The 24,233-nt window shown below is 57.7% G+C and overlaps 1 protein-coding gene and 1 pseudogene across 1 annotated transcript; both read left to right on the top strand.

Annotated features, from left to right (window-relative positions):
* The first annotated feature begins 1,806 nt into the window (after positions 1 to 1,806).
* On the top strand, positions 1,807 to 13,320 carry LOC134523522 (RING finger protein 222-like; annotated as a pseudogene).
* Positions 13,321 to 16,322: 3,002 nt separating this feature from the next.
* Positions 16,323 to 22,861, top strand: LOC134523249 (tektin-3-like; the record flags this gene model as incomplete). Its single annotated transcript, XM_063351958.1, has 7 exons — positions 16,323 to 16,901; positions 17,460 to 17,543; positions 18,196 to 18,266; positions 18,548 to 18,691; positions 19,557 to 19,779; positions 20,997 to 21,151; positions 22,660 to 22,861. Coding segments are annotated over exons 1-7 (1,458 nt in total), but the record flags the coding sequence as incomplete, so codon positions are not given.
* Positions 22,862 to 24,233: the final 1,372 nt, after the last annotated feature.

Raw genomic sequence — 24,233 nt, 5'->3', positions numbered from 1 at the left:
CCCCGAGCATCCCCGGGGGAGGGAAGCTCCCTGCCAGCCCTCACCAGAACTCACTTCTCTGCTCAGCAACACACGCGGCTGCAGCCGCCGGCCACCGGCCGCCTCCGGCACCCCGGGCTTCCTACAGCCCCGCACCCCGCCGTGCTGCGCCCCCCGCCCCCGCCCCCCACCCGCGGCCGCTCCGGAGAGCGGAACGGGGCAGAGCCGCCCCCCGGCACAGCCCCCCCGGGGCGGGGAGGGGGGGGGTCCGTCCACGATGGGGAAGCTGGGGGTCCTGGCTGGGGAAGCAAAGAGGGATGGCTGCCCCCCCCAAAAAAAAACCAAGAACAAATAAAAAAAAATCCCCCCGCTGAGCCAGCGGGATCGGCCGCGCCTGTGTGCGGGGACGGGGATGGGGCAGGGAGTGACCCCCGGCTGGGGGGGGCCGGCGGAGGGGGGGTGGGTGCTGGCGGGGCCGGGGCGCTGCCGCATTTACAGGAGGAGCGGCCGGGCGCCGCGGCAGGGCCCTCCCCGTCCCGCAGCCGCCAGCGGGGCCGTGGCCCCGGTTAAAGGGGAAACTTGTCAGCGCCGCCGCCCGCTCCGCTCCGCCGCTGCCGCCCCGCGCCCCTCGGCTCCGCCGCGACGTGAGTACGGCCCGGCCCGGGAGGGGGGCGGCTGCTGCGGGCTCCGCCGGGAAGGGGAAGGGGAAGGGGAAGGGGAAGGGGAAGGGGAAGGGAAAGGGGAAGGGGAAGGGGAAGGGAAGGGAAGGGAAGGGAAGGGAAGGGCTCGGCTCTCGATGGGGAGAAGGGCCAGAGAGACCCTCCGGGGGGTCCACAGGGGAGAGGGAGCGGGGAGCGCACCCCCGTCCCCCCGCTGCGAGGGTCCTCTAGGGAGAGCGGTCGGGGCAGCCCCTCCCTGCTTCTCCGCGGGGAGATGGGCTGCGGAAAGACCCCCCCCACCCGTCCCGCTCCCGGGGGAGAAGGGCAATGAGAGCCCCTGCTGGGGGTGTCGAGGGCAGATAAGCCGAGGAGACACCCCCCCTACGGGGGTCTTGTAGGGAGAGGGCTCAGGGCAGCCCGTCCTTCCTTCTCCGCGGGTCCCCAGGGGAGATGGGCTGCGGAAAGCGGCCCCCCCCCCCGCCTCCGGGAGGAGAAGGGCAATGAGAGCCCCTGCTGGGGGGGCCGGAGGGAGATGGGCCGAGGAGACCCCCCCTGCAGAAGAGGGGCAGGAGTAGCTGTCGGGGGAGATGGGCCGAGATAGACGCTCCCCCCACTCCCACCCTACGCAGGGGTCGCCAGGGGAGATGGGCTGGGGAAAGCCCCCCCACACACACGCCGGGGCGGGAGAGGGGCAAAGAAAGCCCCTGTTGGGGGTGTCGAGGGGAGATGGGTGGAGAAGAACACACCCCCCCAACCCGGGGGCAGATGCGCCTAGATAGGTGGCTCCCCCTCCTTCCCGCAGCCGTCCTCTGCGGGGGTCGCCAGGGGAGATGGGCCAGGGAAAGCCCCCCCTGGGGAGAGGGGCCGGCAGAATGACCCCCGGTGGTCCCCATGGGTAGGTGGGCAGGGGACCCTCCATCCCGGCGGAGGGGGGCCGGGGTAGCCCCTCGGCTGAGATGCGCCGAGATAGACACACACACACACGCCCCCCCGCCGGGGTTGCCGAGGAGCACGCTGCCCTCGGGGGGAGGGATGGGAGCCCCCCCTTCGGAGGAGAGGGGCTGAGGGAGCCCCTCGGTGAGCGGGCTTGGGGGGAGCTTGGGGGATCCCCGGGGGCATCCGGGCCGCCAAGATGCTGCTTTTGCTGCTGGGGATCATCGTGCTCCACGTCACCGTGCTGGTGCTCCTCTTCGTCTCCACCATCGTCAGCGTAAGTATGGACTTTTCCTGCGGCACCGGGGTACCAGCAAGGCAGGGAGCGGCTGGCGGGGGGGTTCTGGCATGGCAAAACCAGAAGGTGGTGTTTTTATTTTTGGTTTATTTTCCAGCCTGGCTTTTAGCAGGAATTGTTACTTGCCGACTGCTGGTCTTCCTAATGGTGGGATTTTGGAGAATTTTGCACAGAAAGCTCTTTTCCGTATTTGTGCTGTCAGGTGTCACTGGGGGGGTGGGTCAGTCAGGTGTAATGGGGGGGGTCGCTTGGTTGTGTGCGGCAGCGGGTGCTCAGGACATCCCCATCAGTCCAGAGGAGAGGGCTGTTGAAGGCCATCTCCTCATTGTCCCCATGTCACATCATAGAGCACCCAAAAGACCCTCGGTGGGGGTGACGCCGCCCTCCCCTTTCATAAAGGAGCTCCACCTGCTAACGGGCTTCAGGCCACAGGACCAGTACAGCCAGTCTGAGCAAAACCCCTTGAAACGGGACTGGTTTGGGCACTGGCTCCTCAGCACCAGCAGTTTTGCTCTGCAGCTCTGCTCCTCTGGGGCTGTGCGTTGGGCACAGCCTCTCGCTCCCCACCCGCATGGGCTCCTCCTGGCGATGTTCAAGGCTTAAGCTGTGCAAGCAGTGGGAAGATGGAGGGTTGGATGCTGCACAGAGGGTTCCCAGCACCGTTCTCGGTCCAGAGCCCAGTTAACACGTCATCTACTTAGGAAGAGGTTTGCCTTGGTTTTAAGGCAGCAGTTTTGTAGAGCTGGTGAGTTCCAGGCTTGCTTCACCAGGTTCTTCTTTCCCTTAATTTTTTTTTTCTTATTTTGTTTTTTTTTGGGTGGTCATAGTAGTAGAAGACGTTAAAAAAAAAAAAAATCTTGCGAGTCGTTAGAAATCACGTGGAACCATTCAAATAGCCCGGCCCGGCGCTGGGCGAGGACGGCAGAGGGGAGGGAAGCGCGCGTCCCCCGCGGGACTTGGTCCGTGTTTAAAGAGAATAAAGAGCTTCTGTGTTTTTTCTGCCGTTGGGGTGAAAGCGGCTAAAAGCAACTATCAGTATTTCCTTTCCAAACCCCTTTTCTGTGGAAAAGCATGTGCCTGGGAGCCCCCGGCCGGTACGCCCTGGGGCTGCTGGGTGCCGAAGCCCTGGCGGGGGGCACACGGCTGCCTGCCCCCTCCTGCCAGGGCGCTGCTCACGGGGCTGCGTCTCTTTGCAGCAATGGCTGGTGAACGGCGGGCACACGGCGCACCTCTGGCAGAACTGCCCCTCCGGTAGCGTCTTCCACTGCCTGACCTCCTCCACGAGCGGTGAGTGCTCCCCCCCCGCAAATCGCTGCCCCTCGCTTTTATTCTCCTCCCCAGCCTTAGGAAATCAAGGGGGATTTGCCTGTGTGGGTCACTTGCGATTCCCTCTTGCTTTTCACTGCACACCCCCCCTCCGCCCCCGAAATTATTCCCTCCCTCCCCATCCCCTCCCCTCCTCTGCTCTGTCCCCAGGTGGAGGGACAGGGACCCACCGCATTCCCGGTGTCCTGGTGGGGAGATTGCGCCCCCCCCCCAGCTTTACCAGTCCCTGAAACTGGTCTGGGGCTTAGCGTGGGTCCCAGCCCCGATGCCCATTGCTCTGCCCCCCAGCTGTGGGGCAGCTCCTGGCAGCACCGTGGCAGGGTGTTCAGCGCGCCCAGCCGCAGCGGAGGTGACCGGCTCGAGTGCTTTTCGGTAGCCTCCTGTTATTAGCCCCTTTCGATGACACTGGGATGTATAAACGCGAGGCAGTCCTTGGAGCAGGGCTCGCTGGGCGCCCATCGCCCTGCTGGGAGTGGAGGGGCCGTTTTCATCACGCCTCCCTCTTGCCTGTGTTAAAGTGGTTTAAAGATGCCGCGGTGCCCTGAGGACACCCCGTCTCCAGGGGACACCCTGTCCCCTATCCAGAAAGTTGCCCTGCTTTCTGCCGCTGCGACAGGCTGAGTTTTGGGGCACTCTCCTCGCTCCGTGGTTCGCTGCCGAGCCCCATGGGGTGGGACGTGCTGAGCCCTCAGGCCCTGCCTCATCCCGCCGCTGACGCGGCACCTGCACATCTGGAGTGGCCGAGCGGCCACCTCTGGCCTGGGCTGGGTGGAGGCTGCTGTGGCGCTGGGTGACGTCACCCAGCGAGCTGTGTGCTGAGGTCAGCAGGGGAGGGGTGCTTGCTGAGATGCCGTGACGCAGTTTGCAGGGCACCTAGCGGTACCAGTGTCATGAGACCTGTGCTCAAGGAGTCAGGCAAGCCCGTGCCTCAGTTTCCCCACAAGGCAGGGCTAATGCCGGTGGTGCCGCGTCCAGCGTTTGTTTTCAGTTAGCCTGGGTTTTGCTTTCCCCTGGAGACGGATTCTCCCAGTGAAACCAGTTGTGAATCATACCGATGTCACACTACGCCGGAAACACGCTCCTGGCGTAGGAGCAAACCGATGCCACGTGGTCTTGGCAAGTTGCAGGGAAGAGCACTGTGTGCTTTCAAAGGGTCTTGCGGTGATGGGAGACTGTCAGGGGTTTGTGGAGATTCATGTCGCCCTAGTCCCCAGCCTGGTGGGAGCAAAACTCTTGTGGGTCCCTGACGTGGGGAGATGGGTGCTCTGGGGCGGTCCTTGGCTCTAAAGCCTCCTCAAATCTTTTGCTTTTCAAATCTCCACCGCTTTTTTTTTTTTTTTTTTTTCCTGGGTATTTGCAGGGTGCCATGTGTTGGGGAGTTTTTAAGTGTTGAGAGGGGCTTGTCCAAAACGTGGTTGGGGTGGTTTCCTCCACGTCTGACTGCCCTGCTGGGGGTTGCCAGTCTATATTGCCCCGTTCCCAGGAGCTGCTCGAAGAGGGGCTTCCCTCTGGATCCTTTCAGTGGTGAATTTTTGTCATTGAAGGGACTATAGTCGGAAAGGCCCTGCTAGAAACGCCGTCAAGCGGCTGAGTTTGGTTCATGAGGTGCCCCAGTGGGCAGCTCTTTGAGTAGAGGTGCATCGTGCTCGAGCCTTAAAGAGCTCTCTGCCAGCTCTTATTGATGTGAAGGCTCTGCTCTGGCATCAGGAAAAGGAGGTTTTGCTTGGGCAAAAGCTTCTGCCCCATCCACCCTGCGGCCGGGCTGGGGGAGCAACGCCGCTGAGGACCAGTCTTCATCTGGTGGGACCCTGGATGCAGGAGCCAGAGCTCACCGGTGCTGTAGGAACACAGAATCAAAAGATATTTCCTGGGCTTTTAAAGCAAGGCTTTTAAAATCTGTCGGTAAAAATGGAATAAAAATAGCCCGCAGTATCCTTTCCGGTGGGTCCCTGTGCCCTCCCTCCCTGCTGCCCGTCTCCGAGCCCCTCCGCTGCCGGGGGAGCCGCGGTCGGCCACGATTCGGAGCGATAAGAGGGACACGGAACAAGGATGCTGTGGCAGGACCAACTCCGGGGCTCGCCCTCATCCCCTGCCCGCTCCTTGTTAACGCTCCTCAGACTCTCTTTGCAAGGAACGTGCTTATTTTCAAAAATACGAAAGATCCTATACCAAATAACCACAAACCGTTCTCATTTAAGTCTCTCTCAAAACACAGGCTGTGCATGCCGCACGGCGTTGTAGAAAGCGGTAAGGATTTGTTTCTCTGTGCCTGTGCCAAGGACGGTACTCAACGGTTAATCGCCGAGTGCCAAGGTCTGCTCTGGGCTAAGAGCAAGAAATCCTCGGTCGGGAATTTTTGGCAGAACTTGGTCTTTACAGCCACCCTGAAACGCTGATTGTCTTGATTATTGCCAGGCTGCTCGTGGGGTGCAGGGGTGACCTCTTAGGCACCGTGGATCTGCTTGTGCCCATTTTCCTGGGGGTCCTTAACGATGGACATGGAGGGCCAAGGAGATGTGGGAAACTGCTGTGACACCAGCCACAGCCCCGATGCCGGCTCGGGAGCGTCTGTGTGCTGGACCCATCATCCTCCCAGGATGCAGAAGGGGACAGCCGGGCACCACCTGCCCTGTCCCTCATGGGACACCGTGGGTTGGGGGTTGTCAGGACCCTTGTGTGTTTTCCAGCTGACCCCATCTGGAAGGGAGGACTGGGGTTATCCTTCCTATATTTTGACTACGGGGACTGCAGAGCCCACAGGATGGTGGGACGGGGACAGTAGCCCTCCTGCCTTGTGCCAGCATGTCTGGGCAGATGCATTTTTTCCCAAGCATCCTCCTATCAATAACCCACTTGTGTTTCTGGTTGATGATCCACCAGCTGACCCTGGCTGGTGGAGCAGCTCTGCCTGCAAACTCTCTGCTCACAGCACCATGCTGACTGCATGGTCATAAGACCCTGGAAAAATCATGAAATGAACCAAAATCCAGTATTTAGTGCTCCTTTTATGGAGCCTTTCCTTTCCGGGCCGCTCCAGCGTGTGTGGTGTTGCAGGGCTAGAAGCTGACCTCTACTTGTTCCCATTAAAGGCAGCAACCCCTCTGCAGTCTCGGCCCTCCGGGAGACAGGGCTTGGAGGAAAAAGCCAAACTGCAACACAACCTGGCAGCCAAAACCACAGGGAACCTCCCGTTTTGGTAAAAGCCCCCCAGTCCCTAAGCCCGGCAGCCTTTTCTCCTGACGTTGCAGGGATTCTGTGCATTGTCCCCCAGAATAAGGCTCGAGGGAGCTGCCTGGTAAAAAGGCAGCCAGAGGGGATGGCGTAAAAGAGTCCGTCAATACCCGCTGCTGCAGGGGACGCGGGTGGTAAAACATCCCTGGAGTGGCATGGCTCATGGCACAGCAGGGACGGGTCACAGTGACCGCGGAGGGTCTCCAGCAGGTTTGTGTGCTTCCCCCGAGGGGCTGGTGTGGGCACCGGGGAGGGGGGGACAAGCCATTTTGCCCCCACATCCAGGGGGTTTGTGCAGCCCTGGCCTTGCTCATCATCTGAGGCGCTTGCCTTGGGCTGCCCCCGGACTCACTGAGCTGACGCTGTGTTGGTGGAGGGGGGAAAGAAGCTGAAGGAGCCCCTGGAGAGTGCAGTTGCCCTCCCAGGTATGGGAAAACCCCATGCACCGTGGGGCTGTGTGGCTCAGCCTGGACTGGACGAGACAGATCCCCAAGTTTTGCTGTCAGAATAAGGCTCCAAGGGCTCACACCAGGCTCGGGGTCATTCCTGGGAGGGTTTGTTGGAGGCAGAGGCAGGTGGGTGCTGTGATGCCCAGGTACTGTGCAGGTGCCTTCGCAAAAGCGCAGCATCCGGTGGGAAAACAGGCATTGGAGAGGGGTTTGGGGATGTACCCCGTTGTTCCTTGGTGTTTGATAAGCATTCGTCATGTCAAATGACTGGATGTAAATTTCTGGTCATCAGGAGGATAAGCAGATCCCATCCATCCTGGTGGGGAAGAGGCAGCATCCCAGCTGGTGGGGACCACCAGCTCCAGACCTTGGCACCCCTGGAGAGGCAGGCCCAGGGCTTTTTTTTACGGTGCAGATGGGTCTTTTTTTTTTTTTTTTTTTTTTAGGGTGGCCACAGCAGATCCGAGAGTACCACCTGCTGGGCACGGCAAAAAGCGCTGAGGAGAAAGCTGTCGGAAGAGCTTCTGCTAGGTGTTTTGGGCTGTCTTGACTAAATCAGCAGCTTGATGGTGGGTCTGCATCCTGCCAGGTGCCTCACAGGCAGGATGGAGACATGCAGAAGGAAAAGACACTTATTTTCCCACTCTGAATTCAAGTAAAGCAAGTATGGGAAAAGATGGACCCCCTTAAAGGGCTTGGGTGCCTCCAAACTCATCCATCTTTTCCATCTATGTGAGTTTATTTTGACAGCACGGGAATGGATACAGCTAAGACAGGGGCCAGGACCCTTGGACCCTCCACCCCTTGGATTTACTTTTTCCCCTCTTCCCTTCACCTGGTTCCCACCAGTGCCAACTATTCACCATGTTTGAGCCGGGGCTGGGAAGTGGTGGGAGGAGAACGGGCTGAGCAGAAACTTGGAGAAAGCCTCAGATTTGCAGGTTGAGCCATCGCTAAGGAAAAACCTGGGGGAGTTTGGGAGGACTGGCCGTGTCGTGGGATGGATGGGGCAGGTCTACCCAGGTGAGGGACACTTCAGCCAGCCCATCCTTTCCAGCAGCCACCAGCCATGTGGATGGGTTGTGGCTGCATGGCAAAGCTCCGCGCGTGCATCTTGCCGTCAGGAATAAAGCCATGATTTTTCTCACCGGGATCCTCGCCCTTGTTGAGAGAAGGGATGGAGGACACGTCTCTGCTCATTGGAAATGTCCCTGCTTCATCTCTTATGATTTGGAGAAGTGCAGCATGGATTTGTTATGGAAATATGGAGACCTATAGTGAGTATTTGCCTGGCACCAGGCTCACATATAGTTCGATCTTCTGGCTTTAAATGTGCTTTGAAAATAAGCACTTTCACGTAACTATATCTAATATTATTTTCCCTCCTCCCCACCTGGTCGGTGACAGTGGGAAGTTGGGGTGATGCTGTGGAAGACAAGGGCTGTCTGCAGCATCCTCTTGTCCTTGCAAAAGGCTGCAGAGCTCTGCCCAAAAGCCATCGCAGTTTTAGTGAAGGGACCCCCGGCCACCCCCGCCTGTAGGGAGGGCCGTGTCCTCTTCTGGGTCAGAATGTCCCTTGTTCCCTGGAAGCCACCAACCCCAGAGCAGAGAAGGTCCCAGCTGTGGTCCCTGGAGAGAAGCTGAGCCTGATGCTGCCTTCTTGCTTGGATAAAAGGATCCTGGAGACCTTGACCCTGCACTGGGTTTGAGGGGGCTGAAACACTGGCCGTGAGCTGCATTGCTTAAAGCCGGAGAAAAACACACAGGCAGCGTATAGGGACTTGCTTTGCTCCTGAAACTGGTTTCTTCTCCCTCAAGCACCAGCAGACTCAATCCCGTCCTTCAGGAAAGATGCTGCTGCATGTGGAAGTGGGGCAAAGGCAGCGAGAAAAGCCATGCCCAGGAAAGAACGAAAGTGCTCACAGAGCCAGGGCTGTGATATGCCAAAATCCCTTTGATTTTGGCGTGGTCAAAGCGGCAAAGGGAGGCAGACTCGTTTTTCCAGTGCCTATGTATAGAGCCGTGAGCTCATAGTTTCCAACGGCGGGGAGCATTCAAAGTATGGGAAACAGGAATTTCCACCCCGCCTTGGTGCTGGCAGAGAGCAAACTGAAGCTGGGGAGATGCTCAGCTGCCCCAAATCTGCTCTCGCTGGCCCAGATCACTCATTCAGCAATGGAGATGTCGGTGGGTGCAACCCTGGCACCTCCAGCAGCTTCAAGGAGGGCCCAGGGAGGGGGATGGGGATGCCTACCCCAGGGGTGACTGTGCAACCTCAGCCCCGGCACGATCTGTCTGGAGAGGTTTCAGCCTCAATTTCTGGACCATCCCAAGAAAACTGGGATAACGAGTGGAGTGGCTTGGTCCCTGATCTTAAGCGGGGGGTGTGGAAGGTGTTGACATGCTCCGGGTCTCCTTCCAGCGAGGGACAGGGCTTCACGGCTTGAGACATCACCCCCGGGGCATGTCTCCCACCATGGGTGCTCTCTTTTGGCAGCTGCCCCAGTGCACGGGACGGCTCGGCGGGGCTGCACCTCCCCTGCTCCTTCCAGAAACCAGCCCCATGTTGTAACTGCTGCAACCGCTGCACCCACGAGCGACTGATACTGCTGCCCACGCCTGCAGCCGTGCCGCGACAGCCAGCCGCACGAAACCACCCCTCCTGCCCATAGAGGACCTCCATGGCCCATCTCACTGGGGTTTGGGTGTCAGAGGTGCATCTCCTCTTCTGCCTGCCCCACGGATCCTGCAGAGCCCTGGGCATCTTCTTGGGGCTGGAGGACCACAGGGCTGGGAATGCTTGTGCGGAGCATCTCTCTGCCCCAAGGCAAGACTCCCCGCTATGTCAGGGTTCTCCGGAAGGCTTTCCATGATGGAGACTCCAGGCCCTCCAGGCCATTGGGGCCCCTTGATGGTTCAAATCCAGGTCCCGTGGCTGCACTGCCACAGCCAGAGCTGGGGAAGGCGTGCAGGCGGGGCGCCTTGGGGTCACTGTGCCTGCTCTGGGAATCTCATCCTCACATCCCTGTGGAGCCGCTCAGCAAGCCTGAGTGTGGGCTGGCAGCCCCGTGGCCACTGGCCGGGCTGAGGGGTGGCAGGGGTGGCTGGAAAGAGTCGAGACTGTGGGAGGAGTGACCCACCCCGTGGCAGTTTTTTCAAGGCTTTGCAGGGGAGACACCTCTCAGCTTCTCGCCTGGGGGTCGAGCGAGGGATGGGCAGCACCCTGGGACACATGTAAGGCCACAGGGAACCTTCTTTACGTGTGTTTCCAGCCGGCACCTGGCCAAACAGTGACTCATGAGCCACCTGCGGCTGCTGAGATGGCCAAGCTCGGGCCTTCTGCCTGCCCTGAGCCCACAGGGCTCCTGCCGCTGCCTGGACTGCAGTTCCCAAAGATGCTGGAAACCCCCTCCAGGGCAGGTTCAAGGCAGCAGTGGCCCTCGAGCCTGCTGGAGTGTGTTTGCTGGGCTGTGTGCTGCCACACCGGTGCTTGGGTGAGCGTCTGACGGTGTAGGGCGGGGAGCGCAGGGCTGGAGTGCGGAGTGTTTGGGGGATGAGGAGGGGAGGGGGCGTAGGGATGAAGATGTGGCCAGGGCGAGGAACAGGGAGCTGTGGTGGCTGGAGGCAAGAATTGTTTGGCAGGAGCCCAGCCCTGGTGCAGGGTGCTGCCGGTCACCCTGCTCTGCAGCAACAGAGGGATTCTGGGCTCCCGACATCCCCTTTAGCGACTGTTTCATTGGGGTTTGAGCTCAGGGATGAGCCCGACTACAGGTGCCCATCACATGAGGGAAAGCAGGCAGGACCGTGCTGCCTGTCCCTGCCCTCCGACGCCTGACACTGGCTCCTCGCCCCCTCCCTGGCCAACCAGGCAAATATCAGGCCTTTAAAACGGGGAACGAGTTCCTCCGCATTCAGTCCCCGGGAGCTGGCCCTGTCCCTGCTCCAGCTTCTGCGCAACGCGCCCGCATGACACGCGCAGCCAACACCTCCGTGTTATATAGGTGTCCCAGTCCTCTCCCCAGCTGGTGCTCGGTGCTGGGGCACGGCCAGCCCTGCTTCTGGGGACAGCAGTGGAGTGCATGGAGGGGCTCCTGCCCTGGTGCCCTGCAGCAGGTAAGGGGGCTTTGGGGGCACAGAGGAGCTGGTGCACAGGGTCAGGGTCTCCTTCTGCAGCACGTTGGGGGACCAAGTCCCTGATCCCTCTTAAAGCAGAGCAGGAGCCTGCATCTTTCTTCTCTTTGATTGGGAGGGGATGGTTTGTTGTGTTCTTGTGACCGTCCTGGCGCAGGGGATGGCTCCCAAGGAAGAGGAGGTCAGCCAAGGAGGGGATGGCAAAACCTCCAGAGACAGCTGTGAGGATGCCCATGGGCACAGTCATGCGTGAGAAAAGGGGTGCAGGTTGGGTCGGGTCTGACAATGCTGCAAGGTCTGGAAAAACCTGCAGGTTTTATGAAGCTCCAGTTTTAAGAGAAAGGAGCTGAGCTGAGCATCCCTCCTCCCCTCTCCCCTCTCTCCTCTCCCCTTTCCCCTCTCCTCTCTTCCTCCGCCCTTCACCCATCTCCCGCTCCCTTCTCCCTTTTCCCCTCTCCTCTCTCCCTTCTTCCCGCTCCCCTCTCCCTTCCTTGAGCCGCCGCATGAATGCTCCCTGCCCTGGGAGACGCACGGCAGAGCTTCAGACCCAGCCCAGACGCGGGTCTGGGGATGCCAGCGGCCCCGCGCTCCCCCTGGCGCCCCAGGCTGGGGCAGGGGCCAGGCGGGATGGCTGGGCTCTGCCCTCCCCGCTCTGACTAAGAGGAGACGCCGGGCTCCGGGGCTTGCTGACCGCACCATGCTCCGGCGTGAGGAGCACAGCTTGGAGATGGCTGTGGCCTGGCCACCAGCCTGGGACATCCTCCAGCAGCCTGGAAGGAGCCTGGCGTGGGTGCTCGCTGCCTGCCCCGGGTCCAGCACGCCCCCTCTCCATCCCCGGGGGGTCCTGTGCTCCCACCTGTCCCACTGCCCTGGCCTCCCCCTGCTCCCGCTGGCCCCTCTGTGTCCCCTGGGATGGGAGCATCTCCCTTTCCATGGCAGGTTTCTTTGTGGGATGGGAGTTCCCACCTCCCGTGCACCTGGAGCTGGCAGCAGTGCACGGAGGCACTCCTGACACAAGCTGAACCTGCTTTATCTGTACCACGTGCTGAGCACGTCCATCCAGGGGCTCATGCATGTGATTTTGCAGCCGGGGATTGTTGCCCCCGCTGGCTCTGGAGTTGGGGTCCTCCCATCATCTCTCTCTTGCCCCAAGGGCCACACTGAGAGGCGTAATGCTCCTGAAAATGGCCTGTCTTGTTGAGAGGATGCCTAGTAGCTGTCAACTGCATCTGTTAGGGGCAAGAGGGCAAAAGCAAGAGAGCAGGGAGGAGGAGGAGAGATGAAGAGATGGATCATGCTTATCATTTCAACCTTATTAACCCATCGTGCCTCTTCCTCGCAGCTGGGGAGCGCCTGTGGCCGACAGAGCAGGGATGTCTGAGGCCTCGTCCAGCAAGGAGGGACCCCCGGCCGAGTGCCCCGTGTGCTACGAGAAGTTCCACCCGCTGGAGGCCATGCACCGCCAGCTCAGCTGCGGGCACACCTTCTGCCACGACTGCCTGGTGAAGTGCTTGCTCTCCGCCAAGCTTGACGGCCAGGTCCAGAGCAGCAGCATCTGCCCATCTGCCGCTACGTGACTTTCCTCAGCAAGAAGGCGGCTCTATGGCCGCCCAAGGCAGGCACCAACCTCCGGGCCCTGGAGATGCCTCTGTCACCTTCCTCCTTGTCCCATCTGACCAAATTGGAGGCCAGCAACACCTTGGTGGTGCCCAGCCATTTTGTGATGCCGGTGCAGAGCTCCGGCCGGTGCTGCAGCACGGGGAACAGCCCCATGGACTCGCAGGGGGTCCCAGGAGAGCTGGCACGGGAAGCCCACATCTTTGTCATCAGTGACCATGGGATGCCACTGGTGGATGTGGACTGCAGCTCCCTGGGGAGGAGAAGCAGAACGGAATCATGAAGCTCGGTGTCATCCAGCTCAGCCCTGGGGGTGAAATGCTGCCAGTCGCCCATCGCCCTCGCCGTCCAGCTCATCTTGACGGTGGCCATGCTGGCGGCTGTGCTCCCTCGGCTGCTGCTGGTGAAGAGGGACTCGTAGCAGGGATGGGATCAGCTCAGATGCTGGAGGTGTCACTGATGCTGGGACAGAGCTAGGGCTGGGACCTCTCTCAAAAGATCCCATGAGAAAGTCCAGAAGCAGCTCCAGGTGAAGCTCTCTCTCATCTGGCCAGGGACTGAATGGACTTTCAGACCTTTCCGCAGATCTCCGGGTGCTCACAGTGTCGTCGCTGGCATTTTCTGCCTCTTTTGGTTAAAATGTGGCTGGTCAAACCCTGCTAGTGGGTTCCCCTAGTGTCTTAGCAGAGAGCATGGCTTCTCCTCCCGCACCCTGTTGAGGAGAAATAACTGGACTCCAGACGATCCAATGTGAATCAACAGAAGCCGTTTATTAAGCACCGATCATCATCTTTTATACCCTGTGTTGTAGCCGTACATGTGACTCACTTATTTCTGATCAGCGAGTTACACTGTCCACGCGCTGTGCATGCAGTTCGTTCACACATCAGATTGGTTACAAGAATTCGCATAGTAAATTGCTTAGTCATTAGCACAACATGTTTTCTACCTTCTCAGTTCCCGTTTTTCCCATGTACTAATTCCATCTTCTACCGCCTGTTTTGCTCCTAATCTAATCTCTCACCGTAGGGAGGCTGGCTCACATGGCCATTTTCTCTCAGATACATTCCTACAATACCCCCTTTTTCTTCTTGAGCCAGCCAGACCTTATGCATGGCATTTTCTATCATGTCAGTCACTTTGCGGAGAACACACGAGGCTGCCATAATCAATAATAATATAACCAACAATAGCATGAGCCCTTGCTTTAGTAAATCTGATAACCATCCCGTTATACCCCACGAGCTTAACCAATCATCGAAACCGTTTTTGACCACTTTTAATTTGGACATGTTATCCTTCAGCTCCCGTAACTGCTTATGAATGGATGATGAGTGGTCGGAAAGGTTCATACAACACATACCTTCAAAACCTTCACATCCATGACCCTGAGCTAACAGCAAAAAATCAACAGCCGCTCGATTTTGCAACGTAGCATGCCGAATGCTATCAACATCAGTAAGCAAGCTAGATTTGGGTTGCCCATTGACGGTGCTGGGGGTTGTCCAGGCAAGGGATCAAGTTGCCCAGCAGAGGCACTAGGATGCACGCAGTCTGCACTGACTTGCCCAGGGGTGGCACTGGGTTGCCCACTGAGGGCCGTGAGTTCATAGGATCATAGAACGTCTCAAGTCGAGAAAGACCCATGAGGATCATCGAGTCCATCTCCCTGCTTCTTGCAGGACTACGGAAAACCAAATTATATGACTAAGCCACTCAACAGTTGCCCAAAAGCTGCACCTGGTTGCCCAGGGGCTGCAAAACCTGCCCATGGAGGGCAGTAGGTTGTCCAGGGCAGGATCTAGGATGCCATGTGAGGGTATTTTCTTGCCCAGGGCTGGCCCCGGCTTGCCCATCCACAGCAATGCGTTGCCCAGCGGCTGCATCGGGTTGCCAGAGCGGCTGCAGGGAGTTGCCCGCGTAGAACCCGGTTACTGAGCACCCTGCGCCAGCGGCAACGCTGCCCTGGTTCTGTGACACAGAGGGCACTGGGGATGCTGCAGTGTCTGGCAGTGCTGCCACCCAACCTGACAGCACAGCACTGAGTAGCAGCCCCCCCCGCACACCCCCAAGCCTCTGCAGGGTGAGTATGTCCCTGAACTGGGAGGGAAAAAACAGGTCATTCTCCTAATCCCCCTCCATATCTCTTCTGTCCTCTAAATGTACCCGGATGAGGTGGTCGGGGGCTCCTGTCGTGTGTCCGTGTTCAGGGATGGCACAAAGTGGGTTTTTCCCTCCCTTTCCTAAACGTGTGTCTGTCAGTGTCTGAAAGGGCAGAGTTTGTTTGTGGGGGTGGGAGCCAGGGAAGCTGCCTCCCACCCTCCCAAGGCCGTTTCTCAGGTATAAAGCGGCACGGAGCTAGGGAAAGCGCCGTCATTTATCCCTAGGCGGGAGAAAAGGGCTGAAGGGAGCGGTTTGTGGGAAGCGGCACACACGGTGGTTTCTGTTGGACCTGAGCGCAGACATTTCGTCCTCGGTTCTGCCAAACTGCCTCGGAGGGTCGTGTTTCCGAAAGCTTTTTTTTCTGCTAAATTTGAGGGTGTGAGTTTCCCGCTGCCTGTGCCACAGCCACTCCCATCAGGGATCTTGCTGTAGCACACCCGTGTCCTCATCTTCCCCTGGGGCTCCGAGCCAGGCTGGGAGCAGTGGGGACGGGACGGTGTTAGGGGAAGGACACGTCAGGCTGGCTACAACAGCCGTATTGAGGGACTTATTCCTGCCCGTGGGTGACACTTGTAACCTCACAAGAGCTTCGTACCGAGCACCACGTACCCCTCCGGAGTGTTTGTCCTCAGATGAGGTGTGTTTGGTGGCCCCCTGCCTTATCTTGCTGATAACCATCGATTGACAGCCTCAAGCTGGAGAGGACAATATGCAATTCTTGGTAGCAAAATCTTCATGTGTGGCCATTCCTCCTAGGGCTACTGCAAGGCTGGTGTTTCCCAAGCGCTCTGAAAAGACTGTGGGCCATCTCCTTCCCACGCACACTGATCTTACACCAGGTGAGCCATCGACACCTTTCCTCCTTTGCAAGGCAAGAGGCGGCCCCTCTTTTGAGGCTGAAATAGGGGTGTGGGGGGCTCAAATTTGGATATAGTCCTGCAAAGCTCAGCTCACCTGCAGGCTCCTCACTCCAGCATTTAAGGCAAGGGAAGATAGAGGGGGTGAGGATGGAGTCCCTCACCCACCCACAAATGGCGCTGGGCCGGTAGCAGATGTGTGTCCAAAAGGGACGCAGCTCTCGGGGCTGGGAATGGAACTTTTACAGAGAAAATGACCTCTGGAGTATCAGAAGATCAGCAGATACGCCAGCCAAAAGAAACAAAGGAACAGCAGAGAAGGAGCAACTCCAGTTTGACTGGATTGACAGATTTAAGGAAAAGGAAGGCACGGTATCTGTCATTCTCCTTACGGCCGTGATTTGTTTTTCTCCGCATTCCAAGACCTGATGCTAGATACTAACAACAAAGTCAAACGCTTTTATATACAAATGTTTGGGATGCTGTCAGGAGGGATTTGTTTTCAAGGGGTTTAGGCCTGTTCAGGCGCTGTGAGGGCGCTCTGTGCGTCGCTGTTTGTGTTTGCAGTTGCGGGTGTTGCTGTAAGAAGTAAGGCAAGTGCAGGAGGTTGCTGAGGTTGTCCTCTCTCTCCTCCTCTGTGCAGGACACGGACGGGACACACGAATAGCAGCGGTCGAGCATGGAGTCTGTCGGCTCTCCCTTACCAGCAAAGTTCGCCCATCCCAGAGCCATACCCACCAGGTTTCTCCCTGCCATCCACACCACGGCGTCAAGCTATAAGAACCGATTTCCTTACCGCCCCTTGCCTCAGAGCTACAGCCTCCCCTGGATGCCCAGCACCTACTACAAAACGGCTGCCAGCAAACCAACTTTGGCTGCCTTTTCCAAGAGTTCCCAGGGGATAACTGCCAGCGAGAAGCTTCCATCTGTTTCCACCAGAACGACCGTCTTCACCCGCTACAACCCTGAAGACTGGTACAAGTCCAACGTGACCAATTACAGGGAGTCGGAGACCTCCCAGAAGAACGCGGAGCGCCTGAGAGCCGATACCTCCCGCATCATTGACCACAAATATCAGCAGACCAAGAAAACGCAAGTGGAAAGCAGCAAAAACCTGGGAGTGCGCACCAATGACATCGCGTTTTGGAAATCGGAGCTCTGCCACGAGCTAGATGAGGTGATCGGGGAGACCAACGCGCTCACAGAGGTGAAGACCAGGCTGGAGAGAGCCTTGGCCGAGGCGGACGCCCCTCTCCGGGTAAGCACCCGTCCCGGCGCGCTGCAAGCTGTAGCCTACTGCTGAAACATCTGCAGCCCTTCAAACGTCTCATTAAGTTTCACTGCAGCTCCGGAACGTCTAGAAAGTTGTTATTAAGAGGCCATTAGTTAAGTTAGTAGTAACCAAACCCCCCTTGCCATCTGCTGGATCCCCTATCAGCACAGGCTGAGCACGTCAGAGCTGCGTTTGCTTAACTCAATATTTTTAGACGCGGTACATCCAGAGTCCTGATTTGGGAGACAAAAGCCCGTGTCTTACCACGAGGCTCTGGCGAGGTGGGCGTCAAGGCTGACACAGGTCCCCCGTTTCAGCTGTGGCTGCACCAGGGACACGTCTGCTCCCTCATGATGGTTTAATGCTGATGTTGCAGCTCGCCTGCTCCTTGTCAGCTAAACCAGCTGCCCCGGGCCACTTTTTTCCCCCTCTTGTCATCTCCGTGCCCAGCTAGAATTTCTTTTCTTACATTATTGGAGATGGGGACGGTCCCCATAGAGAGCCCTGCCCCTGCAGCCAGCGGTGATGGCGTGTCCCCAACAGGTCGCTCAGGAGTGCTTACTTCACCGGGAGAAGAGGATGGGCATCGACCTGGTCCATGACAACGTGGAGGAACAGCTCTTAACAGTAAGTTGGGCAACTCAGATCATGCGTTGAAGCTATTTTCACCGTATTTCAAAGTTATGGGATTTGGAGCACTGATCACCTGCCTCCAGCAGCCGGAGCTTCACAAAGGCAATGGGTTTGTGCTGAAGTCAAGTGAGCTGAGAGCAACACACTTCCTCCGGTGGAGCTGAATGTGTCTCAGAAATTCAGCCTGGGCATTTACACCGAAGTCAAGTCCATCTCCTCTTGTCCCGTACGGATGGGATTCCTCCTGGGGAGGAAAACATTTTGGGAGCAAAAAGGGCAGGTGCTGATCTGGGGATGGAGGTGTGTAGTGGTCCAGGGAACCGCTCTGCCTCTCCACACCAGGATGTATCCCTGTCCGTGCAGTGGGACTAACCACCGCTTGACACTGAGGTCAAGGTGAAAAAATCCTTATTGACCCACCCTGAAAGGGAACGCAAAGGCCGTGGCTGCAGCCACAGCACCCTTCTGTCCCCTCCAGGGCGCTGGGCGCAGGCTCAGCTGCGAGTTTTCCTGCCTGTTTGCTTTGGGCAGGAAGGCAAGCAGGCAAGTTCTTGCTGTGTGCAGGGTTGGAGAGGTCCAAGGGGAGGAGTGTGACCAGGACGAGTGAGCATGGACACTGATGGGGTCCTCTTTTGCCTTTGCCCAGGAAGTCGATGTCATCAGGTCGTGCCAGGAGAAGATGCAGCAGGTCCTGGACAAGGCCAAAGCCCAGATCACGTAAGGACGAGCTCCTTCTCTCATGTCGTAGGGCTGATGTGCATTTGTGGTCACAGCAGAAGCCCAGCAGAACCCCAGCAGATGTGAACCCCCAGAAGAAGCCTGTCTCTCCCCACACCCCGCAGGCATAAAGCCCATGGAGGCTCCATGGCATGCGGGCGGTGATGCTCGTGGGAGGACAGAGCTGCGCGGGCGGGCGGGAGCTGCTGTGGGGAGTGGAACGGGGAGGAAGCCATTCCACCCGTACGTCCCCACCGATGGCTGCTGTTTGCATGTTGAAGGTCCAACCGGGCGGCCCAGCACAACCTGGAGAAGGATCTGGCCAACAAGCAGGTGGCCCACCGGATCGACGACAGGTGCCACCACCTGATGAACACCTCCCACGGCATCAGTTACTACCGAGGGGTGGAGCAGGTCGATGCCACGTGAGTGCACGCTGTCGGTCCCCAGCAGCAAGCTGTCCCCAGGATACGCGGTGCCTCTCCCTGGCAGGGAGCTGCTTGTCCCCAACCCAGATCCATCCGGTCTGGAGACACCTCCCTCAGAGCGGTCATTTCTCTCCGCTCCCCGGAAAGGGAGCACAACCCTCTGCTGACAGTTGGATGCCAAACATCCAGAGGGTGAAAGCCAGTCCCACCTCATTAAACATTCTACCAGGGGTTGAGAGATCAGCCTGCCAATTAATTCAGCGGAGCACCTCTGCTGAAACAGCTCACTAAGTTTATGCATATTTTCAAAGATGTGTCTTAGTTGTTGCTAGGCGATGTTTATACTTTGCAAGGACTCTTTTCAGCTTCCCATAGAAGTGAGGAGGAGCATAGGCAGAACAAGGGAAAGGCCAACGGAATATTCCGTACCATAGATGCCATGCTCAGGATATAAATGGGGGTTGGTGCGGGGTGGGAATATGCGGTCGGGGCTCGGGAAGGTGCCAGTTCACTGGGTGGTGAGAGTGACTTCTCTCATTATTATTACTATTATTATTATTATTATTATTACTATTATTATTACTGTTCGTTTCTATTATTGTTCTATTAAACTGTCCTTATCTCCACCCACGTGTTTTTCCCTTTCCCTTTCCCCTCCTTTTCTCCCTCTTCTCCCTTCTGGGGGGAAGGGGGAGAACTGCACCGGCGCATGCGTGGTCCTGGCTGCTGGCTGGGGTTAAACTATGACATACAGTCCAATTAAAAGTGTAGATTTAAGCTATAGTGAATCCACGCTGCTCCCTGGCAGGGTCCATGCCTGCCCACATCCAGCTTACCGGGGGCCTCTCCTTTTCCCCGCCAGGATCTCGGTGCCGCAGTCCTGGGCCAAGTTCACCAACGACAACATCCTCCGCTCCCAGAGCGAGCGGGCGGCCTCCGCCAAGCTGCGGGATGACATCGAGAACCTGCTGGCGGTGACGGACAGCCAGATGTGGCGGCAGTTCAACGCCGTGAACGTCGCATTCACCAACCGCATCGCCGAGACGGCCGATGCCAAGAGAAAGATTCAGACCCACCTGGCCAAGGTAGCCTCAACCCCTCCCTTTTGGTGTGACACTGTCACTTCCCGGTGACACCTCCAAAGCACGAACCTCCACGCAGACCTGGCCCCAGCAGAGGAACGGTCACCACAAGAACCTGGTTATAGCATCATTTAGAATCATAGAGTCATAGGATGTGTTGGGTGTGAAGGGACCTCTCAAGGCCACCTAGTCCAACCCCCTGCAGTCAGCAGGGACATCTTCAACTGGATCAGGTTGCTCAGAGCCTCATCCAGCCTGACCTTGAATGTCTCCAGGGGTGGGGCCTCCCCCACCTCTCTGGGCAACCTGGGCCAGTGTCTCACCACCATCAGTGCAAAGAACTTCTGCCTAATGTCTCATCTAAACCTGCCCTGCTCTAGTTTAAACCATTGCCCCTCGTCCTCTCACTACATGCCCTTGCAAACAGCCCCTGCCCAGCTTTCTTGGGGACTTTCTTCTTGGAGCAGGACGAGTTGGCAGTGTAATTTCATCCCAAGGAATACTGCCCGTTGCTCATCCCAGCTGACAGCCTGCTAGCACAGGGATTTCCAGCAGAAAATGCCAGCGCTACTTGCATCAGCGCTAGTTACTTCAGAGGCGCTGGCTGCCCTGCAGAAGGGCTTTACTGGGACTCTGCTGGGGTGTCTGCTGTGGGGTTTGCAGCTTTGCTGCTCCTCCAAGGACGTGTTTTCGGTCTCAGCACTCTGTGGTTGCTGCACAGGTATCGGTGTGTTTGCTCCGCCAAGCAGATGAAGTGGAGATCAGCCATGGGCAGCAGGCTCGCACCACTGGCTCTCATGGAAAGCTGCCTGAAAAGTGCTCGGCACAGATTAACCGAGTAGAAACTGGGCTTGCAGCATCGCGGGCTGGTGCCACATCCTTCAGCGAGCATCCACCAAAAACCTGCCCTCTGTTAGTTGCTAGTGATGGATGATCAGTTCCTGCAAGCAGTAATTTTGGGGAGCGGGTAATTCAGTAGATCCATCACTGCTCCAAAACCTCCTCTGAAGGAACAGCAAGAGCAAAGAGAGGCTTTTCCCCGCAGAGAAATGGCTGCTGGATCTGTGCCTCCATCTATGGCAGAGTGAGAGCAGTCTGAGCCCGGGGTCTGCTAATTGAACTTGGTTTTTTTCTGCAGATGGATGGCAGAAAAGGGAAATCCCGTTGCCGCTGGAGAATATATTTTTTAAATTTATGCATGTGTTTCTTTCTTACGCCAGACAGTGCAGGAAATATTCCAGACGGAGAGGAATATAGAAGCCATCCAAAAGGCCATTAGGGACCAGGGGCCTCCATTAAAGGTGGCTCAGACCCGGCTGGACCAGCGCACTCGGAGGCCAAACATGGAGCTGTGCCGGGACACTGCCCAGCTGCGGTAAGGCAGGAGCGCGGGGCCGGCGGGGACCTCGAGGGCTCACGGGTGGTAGCACTCGGGAGCATCGCTGGATGACAAAATTAATCATGGGGGGTTGGTTCTTTTCCCTAAAGAGTCCTTCCAGAAGTCCATCGACATAATCAAAAGCAATGAGCGGGTATCCCAGCCTTTGGGTGCTGGGAGAGCTCTGCGCCCACAACGGAGGCTGTACCCCATGGCCGGGGGCGGCCTGATGCCACCCCATGAGGGGCTGGATTTTTCCTACTTGCGTCAACCCCGTCTTCTCTCCTGCCTGCTTCCCGGCGGCTGGATGGGCTCAGGTTTGAAGGACAAGCCCTTTACTCTCCAACAGGCTCATGCTGAGAGCTCTTAGGTCCTTCCTTTTGGGTAACCGCAAGGGTGCAGCTGCTGTGCAAGGTGCTGTGTCCAGTGCTGGGCTCCCCGGTTCCAGAAGGACAGGGAACTGCTGGAGAGGGGACAGCAAAGGGCTACCAAGAGGATGAGGGCACTGGAACACCTCTCTTGTGAAGAAAGGCTGAGGGATTTGGGTCTCTTCAGGCTGGAAAAAAGACGCCTGAGGGGGCACCTTCTCAACGCTTATCAATACTGAAAGGGGGGGTGTCAGGAGGATGGGGCCAGGCTCTTTTCAGTGGTGCTCGGGGACAGGACAAGGGGTAACGGGCACAAACTTGAGCATAGGGAGTTCCACCTAAACAGGAGGAGGAACTTCTTTGCTGTGAGGGTGGCAGAGCCCTGGCCCAGGCTGACCCGAGAGGTGGGGGAGTCTCCGTCTCTGGAGACATCCCAAACCCGCCTGGAGGCGTTCCTGTGCCACCTGCTCTGGGTGACCCTGCTCTGGCAGGGGGTTGGACTGGGTGATCTCCAGAGGTCCCTGCCAAGCCCCGCCAGCCTGGGATTCTGTGCACCACAGGGAGAAGCAGTGAGGGCTGTGCTCACCTCCCCTGGGGACACTGGAAATCCTGTCAAGGACAGAGGGAGCTCTTTGGCATTGCACCCCGAGGGGCTGGGGAGGATCAGGCACCCTGAACTTCACACCTCCTCCTGGCAGCCCGCTGGGTGAGGCTCCCTGGGAAGCCTTTTCAAAGCAATTTAAACCCAGCCCCAGAGCCGGTTTAGCATCTCTCACGCCGTCCTATGTTCCATCCTCCACTTGTTTCACCTTCGCTTTTAGCCTCTCCCAGCTGTCCTCTTTCGCTGCGTGTGCACCCGTGGGTGTGGGGAGGACCCTTGCCCGGGGAAATCCAGGAGGGGGAGCCAAGAAAGCCACAAAACCAAACAGGAACGGGAAACCACAGCTGCTCGTCCCTCTGCTTGGTGGCACCACCTGCTCTGGCAGACGCGGCTGCGCGTTGCCGAAGCCTTCGAGCAGATGTTCACTGAGCGCGGTGAAGGGGGAAAACCCATGCCCCAGGGGCCCATCAGCAACGCCATGCTAGAAACCACTCACGTGAGAGGACTTCTAATGAGGGCTCCTTGCTGTTTTCCAGCCTTGTCAACGAGGTCCGTGACATCCATGGGACGGTGCAGACTCTTCAGCAGCAGCTGAGAGACAGCCAGGACACCTTGCAAATGCTGGTTCGCGCCAAGGCCGTCCTGCAGCACGACCTGGCCGTCAAAGCCAACTCCCTGTTCATCGATGAGGAGAAGTGCATGGCGATGCGCAAGACCTTTCCCAGCACCGCGCGGCTGCTGGGTCCCATCTAGGCTGGGCTCAGCCCACCCCACGGCATCCCTTACCGGAGTTATCAGTTTTGTCAATATGCTTTAAATAGTACATGATTAACTTTCCACTTCCTGATGGAAGCCTGGCTAGAAATTAAATTATCACTTTGCATGTCACATGGTCTAGCAGGAGTATTTTTTTTTTCCCTTTGGTTTTTCTCTTTCCACTGCTCTTTCACGGCGTGCCAGAAAGTAACTGAAAATATCCTGGATGCAACTAAGAGTAAATCCACCCACGGGGATTCATTCCTACCCATTCGGTCTGTGATTTTAGGAGAAAAAGTGTCGTGTCCTCCTCCTTTGGAGTCTGATGTGGAAAAAGCACAGGGTGAAGCCATGTCTCGAACCACCTCCTTGTCCTCCATGGGCCTTAGCGTGGCTTTTAGGAGGATCTGCCCCATGACCTTCCCAGCCACAGAGGTGACGCCGACAGGTCCGTACCCTCCTTTAAACCCTTTTTACAAATGGGTGCAATGTTTCCCTTTTTCCAGTCCCCGGGGACTTCACCTGATGCCATGACTTTTCAAATACCACCTTCTTCCAGGAACACCCCTTGATTCCTTTGGGGTATTGCACTGGTGTTTCCCTCCTGGCTCCTGTGACCTCAGGAGCCCCCGGCTCATCTCTCCAAGACTTCAAGTGTGAGGCAGCATCACCAGCGCATCTCAGAGCAACAGGCCCTCGCTGGCACCCCGTCCCTCCAACCTTGGCATCTCGTCCCACAGGGACAGCCCGATATTGTCCCCCTCTCCCTTCAAGCCTTGTTTAAAGCTCTGTCAATGAGCCCCGCTACCTCCTGAGCAAAGACCCTCTTCCCCCTTGGAGGTGGGTGGGGAGACACTAGCCCAGGTTGCCCGGAGAGGGGTTGGAGGCCCCATCCCTGGAGACATTCAAGGCCAGGCTGCATGAGGCTCTGAGCAACGTGATCTAGTTGAAGATGTCCCTGCTGACTGCAGGGGGGTTGGACTAGATGCCCTTGAGAGGTCCCTTCCAACCCAACGCATTCTATGAGTCTTGGATTCTATGAGAGGTGAACCCCATCTGACACCAGCAAGCCTGGTGCCGTGTATGCCATCCCATTACCATAAAACCCAAAATGGTGTTGATGACACCAGCCACGGAGCCACGTATTAATAGGCTGGTCCCACCTGTTCCTTCCAATGTCATTGCCCGCAACTGGGAGGAGAGGAAAAAATAACCTGCCTCCCAGATTCCCTTACCAACCATCCCAAGGCCCTGAAGTCTCCTTTGATGGGTTATCAAGCATTGGAACAGGCTGCCAGGGAAGTGTTTGAGTCACCAGCCCTGGAGGTACTTAAAAGATGGCTAGATGGGATGC

Source organism: Chroicocephalus ridibundus, chromosome 14 (assembly GCF_963924245.1).
Source record: "Chroicocephalus ridibundus chromosome 14, bChrRid1.1, whole genome shotgun sequence".
Classification (NCBI taxonomy): domain Eukaryota; kingdom Metazoa; phylum Chordata; class Aves; order Charadriiformes; family Laridae; genus Chroicocephalus; species Chroicocephalus ridibundus.
The sequence above is the reverse complement of the archived record's forward strand: the minus strand, read 5'-3'. Positions and strand labels throughout refer to the sequence as shown.